This window comes from Geospiza fortis, unplaced genomic scaffold, assembly GCF_000277835.1.
Source record: "Geospiza fortis unplaced genomic scaffold, GeoFor_1.0 scaffold719, whole genome shotgun sequence".
In the NCBI taxonomy this organism is placed as follows: domain Eukaryota; kingdom Metazoa; phylum Chordata; class Aves; order Passeriformes; family Thraupidae; genus Geospiza; species Geospiza fortis.
Window position 1 is genome coordinate 929624 of NW_005054451.1, and position 15781 is coordinate 945404.

Here is a 15781-nt window from a genome sequence, read left to right on the forward strand (position 1 = left end):
TGGCAGACAAATGCAATGCCTTTCTCTGGACAGGGCAGCACTTTCTTTGCATAGCAGTGTAACAGTTAAATGGAGCAAGTGGGCTGCAGTGTGTCTGCATGTAACCAACATGCCAGAGCAAGCTGTCTCCTACAGGAACCACTCATCAACAGCCAAACCAGTAAAACCCAGATACCAAACAGTAAAAGTGGGAGCACCTCAGGGGACTGGTCAGACTTGCTCTTGCATGGATTTAGTCTTAATGGAGTTTGGTTTCTCTCTTCGGGGCATTCACTGCAGAAACTCCCTATGTATATATATATTTATTGCCCCCTTCCCTGTGTGTGTAGCCCTGTGCTTGCCTGCCACAGCTGGAGTCAGCAGAGTGATGAACACTTGTGTGTGTGTCCTGAGCCTGGGTGTCCTGTGCTGGGACACTCAGAACAAACCCTGGTCATCCTGTGTGACTTCTGCTTTTCCACACTGCAGGAGAGCTTGTGTGGTGTTGGTGTTTGTTGCCCTGTGTGTTCCTGAGGGATTGTTTCACAGCTTTTCAGCTCGAGAGAGTTACTGTCAGTGGTGGCAGAGGCCACAGGAAAATGTGGCTGGGCTGGTGTATTCTGCCTGTTGGATATTGGGTGAAGAGCAGTGAATTTTAAATCTACACTCAGTGCCTGCTGAGTAATGGTACATTTAGAGGAGATGAATTGCTTGTCACCAGGCTGATTTGGGGCCTCCTGGATGCAAAGCCACTTCCAGCTCCCTCATTACTGTATCAGTCAGTTAATGATCCCCTCTTCAGACTGCTAGGGAGAGACTCACAGCAAGGATTGCTTTCCTTTCCTGCAGCTGATGTCTGACTAGCTTCTCTGCATTAGTTAAGACAGAGTTTTACCATGTGGACTTGCAGTAATTGAGAATTCAATCTCCATAATTCCTGAGCTGATTGGAATTTTGGATTTTGTCAGCTTAAAAAAAATAACGTGTCACTGCAGAAAACACAAATTAACTTGTTTCCTGTTGTCTTGAGGTCTGTGAAGCCTGTAGCGTACAGGTGATTTTTCTAAGATGCTTTATTTGGAAACATTTCACTGGTAATGGACATGGTTCATTATGTTGTGGTTTAAAATAATGTCATCTGTTTTTGTGGGTAATTGCTGAGTCATTCAGATGTATGAGCTAGGGTGGATACACAAACATATGCTTTCAAATTAAATACATCTCTTTAAAATGAGTAGAACTGTATTTGCATTAGGCACTGGTGTTTCTGGCTTAATTTATTCTTATGCACTCTGATAAAGTAATTTAAAATCAAGCACTTTACCCATTAGCACTTCAGCAAAAGATGCTGGAAAGTACTCAAAGCATTGACAGTCAAAATGTGCTGTGGCTTTGAGCCTGCTTGTTACAAATGTAGCTTTTTTGTGCAGGTGCAGTGCAATATTTTTCTTTTAGTTAGAATAAACTCAGTGCTTCCTTTTTGAAATGATTGAGGGCTGTCATGTTCCACCTTTTATTTATCTAGAGGAGAGAGAAAAGGGGATCTGTTGTTTTCTCTTTGTGGTGGGGTTTTTTTATGATGATGAATTATATTTTTTTTTATAACAAACATGACTGCACTGAGGAGTCACTGGTGTTGTAGATGATTTGCATGTCTCCTGTTTGGCCCCCAGGACCTGCAGGTTTATAGTCTTTGTTGTGCAATGCCAGAAAGGTTTCCTGCCTGATATTAATCGTTACAACTTCTCAGCCTTTTGTCTTGGTTCTCAAACCAGTCAGTGCAGTGTATGAAAGTATTGTCCCACTTGCAGTTTCCTTGGGAGAATGTGTATGGGAGTCAGGTGTCCTGAGTGAGGGCTTTAAGGTGCTCAAAGAACCTGGTAAAGGTATCAGCAAAAGCAGATTTAATATTAAAGTGAATTTATTGCTGTGAGATTCACTTAACTGAATCAGCTCATATAGATGATTAGAACTCAGATGGTAGAAACCAGAAGTGTTATAAATATTTATGTCTCTGTGTATGGACATCAAAAAGATGCCTTTTGACTTAAAGTAGTAGGAGTGACCATACTGCCAGAATTGCCATTAAAAATGACACAACCATCAGCAAGTTAAACTGAGAGGAGCATTCTTGTCTTCAGCTTTTTGGAAAGTCTTGTTTATCTCTTCAGCCCTGTTTATCTGTTTTGTCACACTTCGCTGGGGCTGCAGACCTTGATGCAATTACAGAAAGATACAAGTACAGCACAAATGAATCTGTATTTAATAGATAGAAAAGCTTCTGAAGGTTTCTTACTGCTACACAGTTCTGATGGTCTTTAGATACAATGTCTTTTTGTTTTACTAGCATGTAGAATGGGTATGGAACATGGCCCACACCTGCGAACCTGCTGTGAGACAGTTACATGAGAAAATGTCATGAGGCTTTGAACAGGTTTGAGTGCAGGCTTGACTAGGAAGGCACAGTGTTTGAATCAGTTGTGCTTTGGTTTGATGTCTGTTTTTTGTAAAATGTTTTAATAATACCAATGTCTAGTGAGATAGACCTGGTCATCAACTACAATGCAAGGCAAGGTAAACAAATTATATTTTCTTGAGAAACAACAAAGAGTGGTTTAGAAGATTCAGACCACTTACATGAATAACAGGTTAATTTGTGTAGTCATAGCCATTCTCCCTTTTCACTTGGCAGGCGTGGGAGGGATGCTGCAGCATATGTGCTGGCATTTTGGCAGGGAGCGTATTCCCAGGAAAATGGAGCTGCCCATTCACCATAGGAATGTAAGCTCTACTGCACATACTGCTGGTTGTGCCAGACAGCTCTTCAGAAACAGATTAACTTTGTGTTCCTCAAGCACACAACTGTTGTCTGTTTCTTTCTTGTGAGCTGTTTCTGAGTTGTTTTGAGCCAGCAGCTGCCTTCTGATTCCATATGTTCAGTTTAAGAATGATATTGAGACTGGTTTTCAAGCTCAAAAAACCCGTATCTTTTTCAGATACATAGTTTCTTGCCTACAAGTGCCTTGAAATGCCTAGATATTAGATTTCGAATAAGGACAGGATAATTTAGTACACAGGATCTCCAGCTGCTTGTTTTGTTTGGCTGTGTCTTGTATGTAATCCTTTCCCAAATGTATTTTTCCTTGTTACTGCTCATTTCTGTTGGTGCTGAGATGTCCACTGTATAAGGAGATGAAATTGTGTTGTTAACATCAGCTTTTAAACAGCAGCCATAATATTTTATTCCAAGAAGCAGTTGACTCACAACCAAGCTGAAGATGTTGAGCAAATGCAACTGCATCAGTTTGAGAAATCCAAGCAAACATTCAATGCTCCTGTGAATACACACAATACAATTGTTGCTGGAAAACTGTTCTTAACCCTACAAGTGGTAGATAAGAGCAAATGTAGGAGAGGATTTAAACTGTCTGCCCTGTATTGAGTGTTATTTTAAAACCCCAAACAATCCAAAAAACCAATGAACTTAAAATACCATCCCCAACCCCCTGAATTGACAGTTTGATGGGATTCAGGATGAGGAGTGAAGGAATGAGGGATTCTCTTCTTTCCTGGAAAACCTTAAGCTAGGAGTGTGTATTTTGTATATTTGAATACCTTCTGTAATACATCCCTCAGGTAAGATAGGAGTGGGTTTAAACACTTAATAGTTGCTAGGGAGTGGTAAGAAGTAAATGTCAGGCTTAATTCTGCCCCATCCCTTGTAATTGAAACAGCTGAATGTATGCATTCTCTTTTTCTGGGCTAAAACCAGGAGTAAAAAGTGTCAGCCAAAGCAGTTTTTTGGTTTTTTTTTTTGTTTTTTTTCTTGTAATAGCTATATCTGAATAAGTGTAGATTTTAAATTCAAGTTGGGTTGTAATGATGGCCACATAATACAAAAATCTTAGCAACTTCTGTTTACTCATGAATTTGTTGCCATGTGCTGCTTTTTAGTTTACAAAATTCAAATAGTTTATATAAAACTATTCCAGCTCCAGTTACTGTCCTATAAATGTGAATGTAGAGATGTGGAGAAAGATCCTGTGCTGAAGCAAATAATTGATTTCAGTCTGGCAGTTTGGAGCAGCTGTACAGTAACACTGTGATGAACAGAAAACAGATGGTTCTGTTTTCCCCACACAGATTACAGTAATTCATAGATGAGCTGTGAAAATACTATTATTGATTTCTCTTTGGCTTGGGTATTTTTGGTAGTTTACAAGTCAAGCTTTAGTTGAGCAGAGTTTGATTGTCAGCTTGCTTTTTTTTTGTTGTTGTCCAATACTATTACTGTGTTGGCTATTTGGGCTTGACATGAAACACTATCAGGAGAATAAAAGTGAAAAGTGACATGTCATGCTGATAAAGCAGACACCACCATAATTTCTGCATTGCAGAGGTTAAAACCAAGGCCTGATACTTGCCTGACACTAGTGAGGCACTTCCTCTGAAGCCATCAGCCTCTCTTAGCTTTTTTTGTCTTTATCCAGAGCAGTTGTTTTCCACTTGATTGCAAGGCAAAGTGGTGGTTGACAGCTCCCAGGTATCCTTCCATGAGAGGCTCCTGAGGCCATTCTCAGAAACAGCCTCCCTTACTGTGACACCTCTGGGAGCTGAGCTAGCAGAGTTCTCATCTGCAGAGGGGAAAAAGGATATCAGTGCCTATATCCCCTATCAAAAGTGTGGCAGACTGGCTGCCCCCATTGCCTGGGATTAAATCTCCACTGCCCAGACAGCTTCTGACTGTAGTTTTTCTTGTTGGCTTTATTGTTGTTTTGGTTTTTTTTTTTTAATGAAAATGGCAATCTATCAGTGAGAGAAGAGTGGTGCCCTGTGTCAGGCTGTGGTCTCCTTTTGTCTGATGTGTTCTTTCAAGTAGAATTTTCCTTTTTCTTTAATCTTAGAAGCTGTATACAAATCAGAGGGTATAACCATATTTAAAGTTGAGGTTGAAAAGGAGTGAAGCAGGAATACATACTGCTTAGAATGCAGATTTCATTGCATGTTATTTGCAACAAATTGTATATGTAGCTATATATGAAAGGGAGTCCTTGGAGCTTATAGCCACTTTTATATGTTGTTGGCATTTTTGAACTAAAATTTGTTTGGCCACCCCTGAGAACTGCATTTGCAATAAGATTAAAACCTTATGATCAAAATGAGGAATAACCATATATAGCCTTTGGCATCTGCATATGGAATAGCACTCTTTCTTCCTTTGCCAGTTTTGCTTTCCTTTCTGAACTGTCTGCTCTGTGTTGGTGTTTGCTGTGAAAATTATCCACGTGTTCATTAAGCATATTAAGAACGGAGGCAAAAGAAGCTATTTTAAGGGGAAAAAAAGTCATAAACTTAGAATACTTCATAGAGCAAAATATCAACATAAAATTTAACTTTTCTCTTAGGGCTGCTGGTGAATGTCAATACAAAAGTTGAAAAATGTTTGTGAAGATAGCGTTAAGTTCTGATTAGGTGGTTGAGCTGCAGCTAAGCCTTGAGTGTTTCTTGTGCTACAGATGCTTTGGCTTTAGGAAAATCTTTGAACTTGTTTTCTTGCAAGGTCCCAGTTAGTGCTGTATTCTTCATCTTCTTTTGGCTTGGTACTGTCAGAGAGGAGAACAATGCAGGGGAAGAGAAGTTTTGCTTCTCATTGGCAAGCAATGGGTTTGTATAGGTGTATCTGTATATGTGAGAAGTAGGAACTCAGGCAGCCACCCAGCCCCCTCTGGAGAGACCAAAGCAGGGGTTGGGCCAGAGGTAGGGCAGTGTAAGGAGGAGGATTGGGGTGGAGAAGTGGATAGTGGAGAAAGACATTGCTGTAGCTCCACTTCCAGCTGTGGGTATCTAAGTGAACTTCTGAATGCTCCAGTGCAGCTCCCCTGCAGGCCTCCAAATGGATATTGTAACAGAAACAGTGCTTAGTGCTTCCTGTTCTTCTGGTTCTCCACTCAATTTAACTTCACCTGCTGATCTTTTAAGTTCTTTATCCTCTTCTTTGGGAAATAGGGTATTGTAGCCAGAAAATAGCACTTTCAGGTTTTGTGTAGCCAAGTTTAGGCTGGGGCTCCAGGGGGATGCTGTGTGCTGGAGCATGGCTGGATTTCCACAGGCCTAACCTGGAGCATGAGACCTGAATGCAGAATTCTCTTTGAAGATGTTTCTTCTTTGTGGAGCTGAAGCTGAGGTAACCCAGCAGTGACTTAGAAAGGTTTTCTGTGGAGGGCAGCATTGCCTGGAGCTGGAGGATGTGCCACTTGCCAGCTCAGCTGCAAAGCTTAATGCCACCCTGCTCTGGTGGAGGGAAAGCTTGGGGGGGTGGGAGCACACACTGCAGCACTTGTGCACATTTGGTTATGGATTCTAGGCATGACAGCTGGTGCTTTCAAAACAAACCTCTGGTCTTTAAAAAGGAGTGTTTTTATTTGCATATGCTAAATGTCAGCTTGTTACAAGCTCACTGTATTTCTTATTGAATGGACCTTGTGCTGGGCACTGATGTGTAGTCCTAGGAAAACCTAGTTACTGAAGGGAGATTGGTTTTGCTGGAGGGAGTTAGAGCAGAAACTCTGGAATGATGTGTGGCTTGCTTTGTGTGAACCTAGTGTATCAAATCCTTTGTAGTTGTTTGAGTTTGCTATGAAAGCATAGCCCATGCTGTTCCAGATCTTTCTCTTGTTCAAATTACAACCTGACTTTTACGGTTTCTTGCAGGCCAGCCCTCCAGATCTCTATATTGAAAGATTTAACGTAGCTCTTGGACAGTATATGGGAGCATTGCAGAGCATTGTGCCTCTTTTCATATATATGGTAAGTTTTAGAAAATTCTTTTCAAATAAATATGTCCATACACAAGATGCTGACTGAAAATGAAAAGAAAATGCAGCTATAATGACTTCTGACATGTAAAACTTAAGATTCGTGCCTAGTTTTGGTGCCTGCCTAACAATACTGATCAAATTGTATGGGGAGAGGAAGGGGAAGCCATGCTTTTTAAATGCAGAGTTTTGCAGTTTGAGATTTGCCCTAATACTTCTTTCCTGGGAGTGAGGAGAATGGTTTTGATTTTAAATCGAAAAAAGCCATCTCAAATAGTTCATTATTTATATCTTTTTGTACAGAGATCATTTATTGACTTGTTAAATTTTGGCTTCTTAGTTTGGGCAGGTTGTGGAGATGATTATTTTTTGCTTTCAAATAGTACAGATTCAAAACAGACAGGAAGAAATGTGGCTTGGAAGTATCTTCATCATTTGATAAAGCAATTCAGAGTGTTGGATGGATGAAGCCAAAATAATGTTCATAGAACTGTCAGGTGTGCTTGGAGTGGTTCAGAAACCAATAATCTGCATCCTTTTTGTCAAAGTACCAAAACTTTTTTTTTTGTGGTAATGAATAACTTAAGCTTGAAATTTGTCCTTCTCCCAGAAACTGTCCTTGTTTTGGCATCACTTAGAAATGAAAAGAAGAAAAAAAAAGGATTAAATAAACCTCAAACACTTCAAAGTTTTTCTCATGGGTAATTTCACAGAGTTTGGGAAGTGGGAGCCTTTAGGAGGCTCTCCTGTGTTTCAGTGAATTTAGGTAACTTGCTACAGTATTTTGGCATTGTGTTCCCATACAGATTTGTTGCATTAAAAGAGGAATTTGCCTTTCTTGAGCTTGGTGTCTTCTAATCTGCCCTTTTTTCTGGTTCTGTTACCTGCAGTTCCTCCTGCTGCCAAAAGCAGTGCTGACTTGGCTCAGCTGGTTTATAAGGCTAACGGCAAATTAGCTGTCATACTTTTTCACTGAAATAATTTCAGTGTTGTGCACGATGTGGGAAATATGTCTAGAGAAGTCAGGGTGAAAAATGTGTTTCTTAGTTTTTTCTGTGTGCACTTGGAAGTGCTTTTATGTACAGGTACTCTTAGAATCTTACATTGTAGTGTCTAACCAAGTTTTCTCATACAGCAACAACAGTTTCCTCTCTTTAGTCCAAAAGTACAATTGAAAAACAACTGCAGGAGGTGAAAGCCTAATTACAGTCTAAATTACAGCTTTGCAGTTCCTTTAATAGATACTTTTCAAAGCATTTTGAAGTGGACCAAGTTGTTAAACTCTGCCTTTATGTCAGAGGTGAGAAGAGGCTTTCCATTTCTCTGATTGCTTTAATCAGGGGTTTCCAAGGCTATGTTGCTCTTGAGGACTTTGTTCTGAAAGGATAATTATATTGCTGCTTAGAAAAACCTTTAATATGCATTCAAATATTTTTAAAATCTAGGAAGCTGAGGAAAAACTAAAGTTTTTATGTAGAATTGGAATATGGCATAATACTTTGTCTTAGTCCTGTGTGTCTTAAAAGCAGCAGCAGCAGCACTTTTCTTTCCTGGTATGTACCAAAGCAGGAAAGGTGATTTCTTACCTTGGGTGTGTATGGTGACCAAGGGGTGGTTCCAAGCTTATCAGGAGGGGTGGCTGAGAGGACTGACCTTGCAACTGAGGGAGTTTTCTTTTTCCTTCTTTTCCTGGGACAATTTTGGTTTTTTTCACATGGTGATGGATTTTTTCAGTCTTAGGCTGCTGCAGCAGATATGTCAGAAAAGCATGGAGGCCAAAAGACTCTCTGAGGTTCTGTGGGTTTAGGCTCCTTCAGAAGTTCAGGGATGTAACTGAAGGTAAAGCAAATGAAACTGGAAGTTAGCTTCATACACAGTGCTTTGTTCCTTGCAGAAAACTGTTTTGTAAATTTAAGTGAGATTATTCTAGGTGCTTACAGATTGTACATATCACAGTATGTTACACACATGAATGAAAAAATATTGCCATTTGAATAAAAAATAAAATTTAGGTTATATATTTTCCTTATAGAATCTCTGTTTTTCATTTTACTTTGAGATATAGCTGAAAATCTGTTATTATATCCCATTATATGAGCCTAACATTTGTGAGCACTGTGGTTTTAGGATAGTTAAAATGTTTTCATTGCCTCTGAAATACTGTTATCCCCACTGAGTATTGCATTTTGTTGCTTATCAGCTAGAGGGCATTTTGTGTGTGTCTATACACAAATATATGTGAGTATGATGTGATAAGCACACCTATATACTGTGTTTTCTTCTTTCAAGTACTTATTGATCTTCTTTTAATATTAACTGAGTTTTATCTTGTAAGATTTGCCAGATTGCTTTATCATAAGGTGTTCTGTAGAATTAATGTTTCTATCATACCTGACTTTCTCAGTTACTCACATCTGCTTACCTTTCACATGTCAGTTAGACCTTTATGTGACTTATTTTTCAAGAACTACTCGCACAGTGTAATCACTGGTAGTGACAAGTTACACAGAAAATCTTCCTGATTTACCCCTAACAAGAATGGGGGAGGTGCCAGCTCTTCTGCTCTCTTCTTTCAGCACTGTGGGTTGGAAATGAAGTACTTCAGTTAGATGCTTTTTCACTGTGTATTTAGGCTCACAAAAGTGGAACATCTTTTTGGAAAGGTGTTTCCAAGTAAGCAAATGTGAAGAGTATTTGACATTTCTTCTGTGTTTGTGCTGTCTGGTAACTGCTGGGTTGTGGGGTTTTTTGTTGCTTTTCTAGTAATGAAATTACTAGAATTAAAAGTTTAGGCTTTCTAGCCCCTGAGCAAAACGAAGCATCATAATTTGCACATCTTGTGCAAACTGGTTTAGGAAAATGTTCTGGTGAAAGGCTGTAGTGTGGTGTGTAGCTTAACATTTCCTTGAAGTGTATCTTTAGTTGCTGTGGGTTTCTGTTGCAATGGCAATTCACCATTGACCAAAAGCATTACCAATAAGTGAGTCTGTTTCTAATTAGGATATTCTGTCTGCAGAGCCTTTCCCTCAATCTCTGTTCACAGGCTCAGGTGAGGGAAAACAACTGAGTCCTAGTCCTTGATTAAACCTCTACAGGCAGGATAAATTCAGGGTATCAGAGGGAACCACCAGCAGCAAGTTTTGTAAATTGAAGAAAAACATCTTTTTAAGGCTGTTGTCCATCACTGCAACAAACGTAAACTACAATAGGGACATATATTCAGCCCTCAGATTGCCTTTGTTCTACCAGGCAATCTTTATTAAAGGTAAATAACTGCTGGTGAATGTTCTCTCACAGGTTTAAGGGATTTCTGTCTGGAGAGATTGTTATGGTGTGTTTGTAGTTTTGGTAATGGCCAAGAGAATGGGTTTCACACAAAAACATGAAGATTGCTCTGTGTTCTGAGAGTTCTGGTTTTGTTAAATCCTTTAGTGAATAGGAGAAAAACTTGATTTAAAAGCATGGAAAAACCTTTCTCCCTTAAGATATCCTTTCTTCTAGTAAATCTCTCAGATAAGTGTTCCTGTGGATTATTTTTGAGTTGATTTTCTGTTAGATTGTCTGTTTTACTCTTTTACACCATTTGTCCAAATTAGTTAATTCAGCTGTTCTACTTCCAAGTTAGCTTTTTAATGTGAGGAGATTTGTCTTGAAGCAAATTTTTCCCCCCAGCTTTTAAAACACCTCTATGAATAAGACACACACAAGAAATCTTGGTGTTAATTGCAGGAAATGGAACATGGATACCAAATAGACCATTAGGTACTGGGGCCCTCGAGGAACTCATGAACAGAATTATCTTTGAATTTCCCTCAAAGAGATGAATTCTTTATTAATGCTGAATTGGTCAAAGTAATGGAATCCTAAACTATTTAATGTAGTTCACTTTTGTGTAGATTTGTATGCATCACTTATTTCCACAGCTGATGCATTCTGAGTGGCTGTCCTCTGAGACTGTCAATCAACCACAGAAGTGGATAGTTGTGCTGATGGTTTATTATTGTAACCCATCTATTTTAATGGTTAGTCATTGGAATAAAATATTTTCTTTTGTTGCAAACATGATGTCCAGCTGTATTTTGGTGCTAAGAGAATTTACAAAATTTCTTGAAGTTCTAAAATGAAGTGTTTTGTATACAAGCTCTCCAGTCTGGATCAGTATGGGGATATAGCTGTAGATACAGAAAATAAAATACATATATATGGCTGTATGTAAGTAGGTTTGTCACCCATATTTTTTTTTTGTTTACAGGAATGTTCTATTTAGTTTAAATGCAGTCACCAAGGAAACACTTTACAGGTGAAATATTCTACAGCTTTAATATTCTGAACTGGTTTTATTCAGGGAGAAAAAATAAGTTTCCTTTATTTGCTATTATGAGAAACAAAATTGAAACAAACTTCTGTCTTGTTTTCCAGAATAAATTTTACATAGAAACCAAGCTAAACAGAGACTTAAAAGATGACCTTATAAAGCTGTTTACGGAACATGTTGCAGAAAAGCACATTTACAACCTAATGCGTAAGTACAGCTGCTGAATTTTTCCTATAGTGGAAGCCTGGAGAGCCAGGCTTCAGATACTGTGGAGATCCACAGCAAAAGATACCAATGCTTTCAGATACTGTGGAGATCCACAGCAAAACATACCAATGCTTTCAGATACTGTGGAGATCCACAGCAAAAGATACCAATGCTTTCAGATGCTGTGGAGATCCACCGCAAAAAGGGATAAAATGCCAAATATTAGTGAACTTTGATTCAAATTCCTTTGGGGCATGAGGAAATGTGACACACTTCAGCTTATTTATTTCAGAAATCTGACTTTGTATGAAGTAAAGTTTTGCTTGAGATGTGGGAGATCCAATATTTATTTTCCCTTGTGACTTGTGATTATGGCAGAATGAGTGCTCTATTGTTCTGTTGTTTATGCTGCTACTTCTCAACTTCATTATCAAAATATTGACAGGTGTCATTAAGGAGGTGGTGTGGTCAAAGAAATGTGCTACCTCTGTGGTTACTGCCATGATGTGCTGGAGTAATGCTGTGGGTGGTGAGCTGCAGAATGCTGCCAGCAGTTTCTCTCTTGGGATAATGGGTTAATGCAAATGTAATGTGCTGCAAGTGACAGCCACAGGAGCACTGAAGGGGAAGTGTGACTCCTGTGGTGAGCCACAGTGTTTGTGTTAAATCTGCCACCCCTGGGAGGGTTTGTGTGAGCACAGGGAGCTGCTCCTGGCCTGCCTGGCCCCTCAGAAGGGCAACTAGCCAAGCGCTGGAGCAGCGGCCGTGGAGTTCAGTGCTGCTTTTGTCTTTGCTTGGGCAGCAATGCCCTGCTCTTTCCAGGCAAGGGCTGGGGGAAAGGAGCTTGGCTGTTGTTTCAGGCTCACTGAGAGGGGAATTCCTGGCTGAGGGGTGGGTGACCAGGGTGGCTACAAGGTCAGGGAGCCTGGCACCCTACAGGGATGGGAGATCATCAGCTCTGATGAAGTCTTGTTCTTGCCATCTGGAAAAGTGACACTAGGAGCAGATCACATCACCTTAAAAATAGCAGAACAATGAGAAATGCCCAGCCATGGGCCTCATGTTTTATTTTGTGCTAAAGAGAATGACTGGTATGAAACCTGGTAAGATGATTGCTGCAACAAGATAATGGAAAATTTAGCTGATAATTGTGTTAAAATGTTTGCATTTTTCAGGCAAAGAGGTTTTTTTCCAGTGGCAAGGAAAAGGTGTAACAGTGGATAAACCTCTGAGAAAGGTGATGTCAGATGTGTTGTTGCTAAGTAATTAACTTTCTGCAGTGATAATAGCAGAATCAAATAGAAATTGCAGATGAGCTGTTGAAAGGAAAAGACCCATGGTGTTGTGTGTGTGTGTGTGGAATCAGAAATACTTTTCTCCAGCTCTGTTAAATGCAGAAGTAAAATGAAAAAAAAAAAGAAAAATAAAGGTAAGCTGTCTGTGTTGCTGTGTATGAAGTCTCTTGTTTAATGGGCAAGAGGTTCATTTCCTTGGGTTCATTTCAGTCTAACCATCGGTTTATTAAAGCTAAGTTATTTGGGTTTTATCTCCCTCCTAAATAAGATGATAAATACTGACAGGCATGAACTCCTAGCTGTGATCTGATTTAATTAAATCTTGGATAAGAGGATCTATAAATTGAGTTAAAGTATGCCTAAATAAAATTTGAAATTTGCTAACAGGTTCTTGGGAAATAATTGAAGATACATTGTACATGATGTAGTACTGCAGATGTGCTGAAAAACTTCTAGTATTGTATTTTTTTCTGCCTTTCTCAGCTGTTTTTCTAGCTTCCTGAAATTCAAACCAAAATAGATGAGTAGTACCTTGCTTTTTGGAAGTGTAAGGGCTCAATGAAAATAGAATGCAAGTCAGTGTTTGTTACTTATTTTACTGCTCAATGTCAGTGTGTAGTGCTCTTTGCTGATACTTGATACAGATTTGGTTCAGCAAAAAAAAAATGTTTCTCTATTGTGAGAGGAAAAAAGTACAGATGTGAAGGGGGATACTTTGGAAGTCAAAGTAAAGGAAGTTGTGATTGGTATGGAGAAATGGAATCCTGGGGCTGTTTTTTAAAGAGATGCTGCAACTGCCACTTCAGTGAGAGGAAGCATGCCTTCCCTCTGTTTGAAAATAAAATCAAATTACAAAATTGGTTTAATCCATTTGTGATCTAGACTTGGAGGGTCAGAGTAACATCTGCTCTCTCTCCTGAAATTTGTTGCTATGTTTGTACAAAGTGGGTTTTGTTTATAGTACCTTGTCGTTCTCTCAGAGCCTGGAAGCTGGCATTTCTATTTGAAGCTGTGTTCAGGAAGGACTGTAAGTACATTTCAGGTTCATTTGATTTCTGAAAAAAGTCCTGCTCTACTTAAGAAAGAGAAGGGGGAGAAGCCAGAAGAGCAGTGCAGGCCCAGTCTCTTCCTTGGCATTGGGTCTCACTCAGATTCCCCCAGGCTAAATCCCCTCATTCCTCTTCTGGCTGCTGGGAGGCAGGGAGGTGTGAGATCAACGCCTATCTCTGTGCTGGGAGCACTTCTCTGAGCACTTGGTTGCAAAAATTGGAGTGATCAAGGTGTCAATTCATTACTTACAGAGGAAATACTGCCTAAGTGAACATTACTTTGGCAAATTTTTCCTGTACCAATTTGGTTCCATTTGGGGTTTGATAGATGATTTTTTTTAAGCACTTGACTATCTGGAGGACTTCTCATTAGTTAAAGTAAATACATAATAAAAACCCACAATACACAGATCCACGAACACAGCTGTTTGTGAAACACTTTTACACTCACACATTCATCAAGTCAGTGCTCTTCAAATTAAAGTGGGTACATTTGAACTAAGTGAATATAACCTGATTATTTTCTTTACAAAGCCAAAGCTGGCTCTTGCTGATAAGACTGCTGCATTCAGTGGCTTGGGAGAAGTTGCTGTGTGCAGAACTGCTTAACTGAATGTAACAAGCAAAGATACAGCATCTTATTTACAGGCAGCTTCAGAAGTGAGTGTGGGAGGGGGAGAAGGTGCAGATAATATCCCCATGTCACTAGGGAAAGGGGTGGTGGAGAATGTTGTTTTTGTTCCTGCTACAGTCCTGCATGAGTTGACTTGTAAGCAGAAAAACTCAGAAATAGATTTATTTTCTCCTTATGCAGCCACTGTCTCTTCTGATAGTCCTGCAGTGTAATCTCTGTGCCCTGGAAACATCCTGCCTGTTTATTCTTGTCTAGAAAAATGGCAATTACTGTGTGAATGTGAATAGCAGCTCCTGAAACTCTCTACTTCTGGTACTTGCAGTAGGTAAAATTCAATGGCAGAGTATTTCCAAGCCACTGCCATTCTTCTCCTTTTGAATATTGGCAGATCAGTGCCCAAACCAAGCTTGCTTTTGAATCTAACAAAAGAGGAAAAGCCATTAAAAGCATAGTGTTGTGTCTCCTTGGTGGAGAGATCACTTGGGTTTGAATTACAAGAATTTGCAAGTATTCCTGTTCTCTTCCTGAAAACTGAAGAAAGGAAGGTGAATGCTAGACTGTAATCCTGCTCTGGGAGGTTGATGATGTTCCCATACTAAAAAAAAGGCAACAGAAAGTTAAGCTGGTCATAGAGGTGAAAGCTGTTTTAGAGGACAGTCCTTCCTCTCCTTCCTTCTCCTAATTCTTTGCTGTAGCACTTCAGCCATTTATATCTGTGTGTGTAGGGCTGTTTATTGCCTTACATGTTCCTGGTTTGAGTTCAAGAAGTGTTTTTTACTCCTGAAAGAGCAGTGTGCTGGTGCAGATCATTCAGTATAAGTTGGTTCTTCCCAAAAAAACCTTTTTTGCCAGCACTTTTGTACAGTAGTTATTCAACTGGGTGGTAGTCAGGTGAATTTTATCAGAGGGAAAATAGCTTTGTGCAGCCCTTCTGATTTTGTTCTTGTTGCCTGGGGTAATTACAGAATTAGCCACTGAAGCCTGAGCACACAGAGTGGTTACTGTGTGTGGATTCTAAAGGCATGTGGGCAGTTGCAGAATGTAAGTCTTTATGTCAATGCCTGTGTGAGTTCAGAGCTAAAACCCAGTGTAAAAATACATCACATATGTTTGCCAAAGTAGAAGTTTTTCTCATGGTCTCCAAGAAAAAGTTCTTTGAAGAAAGTCAGGAGGAGAGAGACCACTCACAGCCCACTTCATTGTGTTTTCAGTTTCTCGTTAGTTACAGAGGAAGTCTTTTCTCTGAAGATCTTTGCATATGACAGCTTTGTTTCTTTCTAGTTAGGTCACTTGGAGTCAGATGAGGGGAAGAGATCTTGTTGTTCCATTTTCTTTTTTTTTTGTTGGAGGTGTATTAAAGTTCAGTAAAAGGGCTATTTATATTGGAAAAGCTTTTTTCTTTATAAAAGCAGGAAAGATATTTCCAATGCATTGCTACTTTCTAAAAAGTACCAGAAAAGTTAACTCGAACATTAACAGCTATTTAA

The 15781-nt window shown here is 39.5% G+C and overlaps 1 protein-coding gene across 1 annotated transcript in view; it reads left to right on the plus strand.

Moving 5' to 3' along the window:
- The window catches only part of CACUL1 (CDK2 associated cullin domain 1), a gene marked incomplete at its 5' end in the record, with an annotated part of 43789 nt that overhangs the window by 12658 nt on the left and 15350 nt on the right, over positions 1–15781 (plus strand). Inside the window, 2 exons of the mRNA XM_005427742.3 lie at positions 6691–6786; positions 11214–11316. Of these exons, the coding sequence (XP_005427799.3) occupies positions 6691–6786; positions 11214–11316 (199 nt within the window). The remainder of the gene's footprint in view (positions 1–6690; positions 6787–11213; positions 11317–15781) is intronic.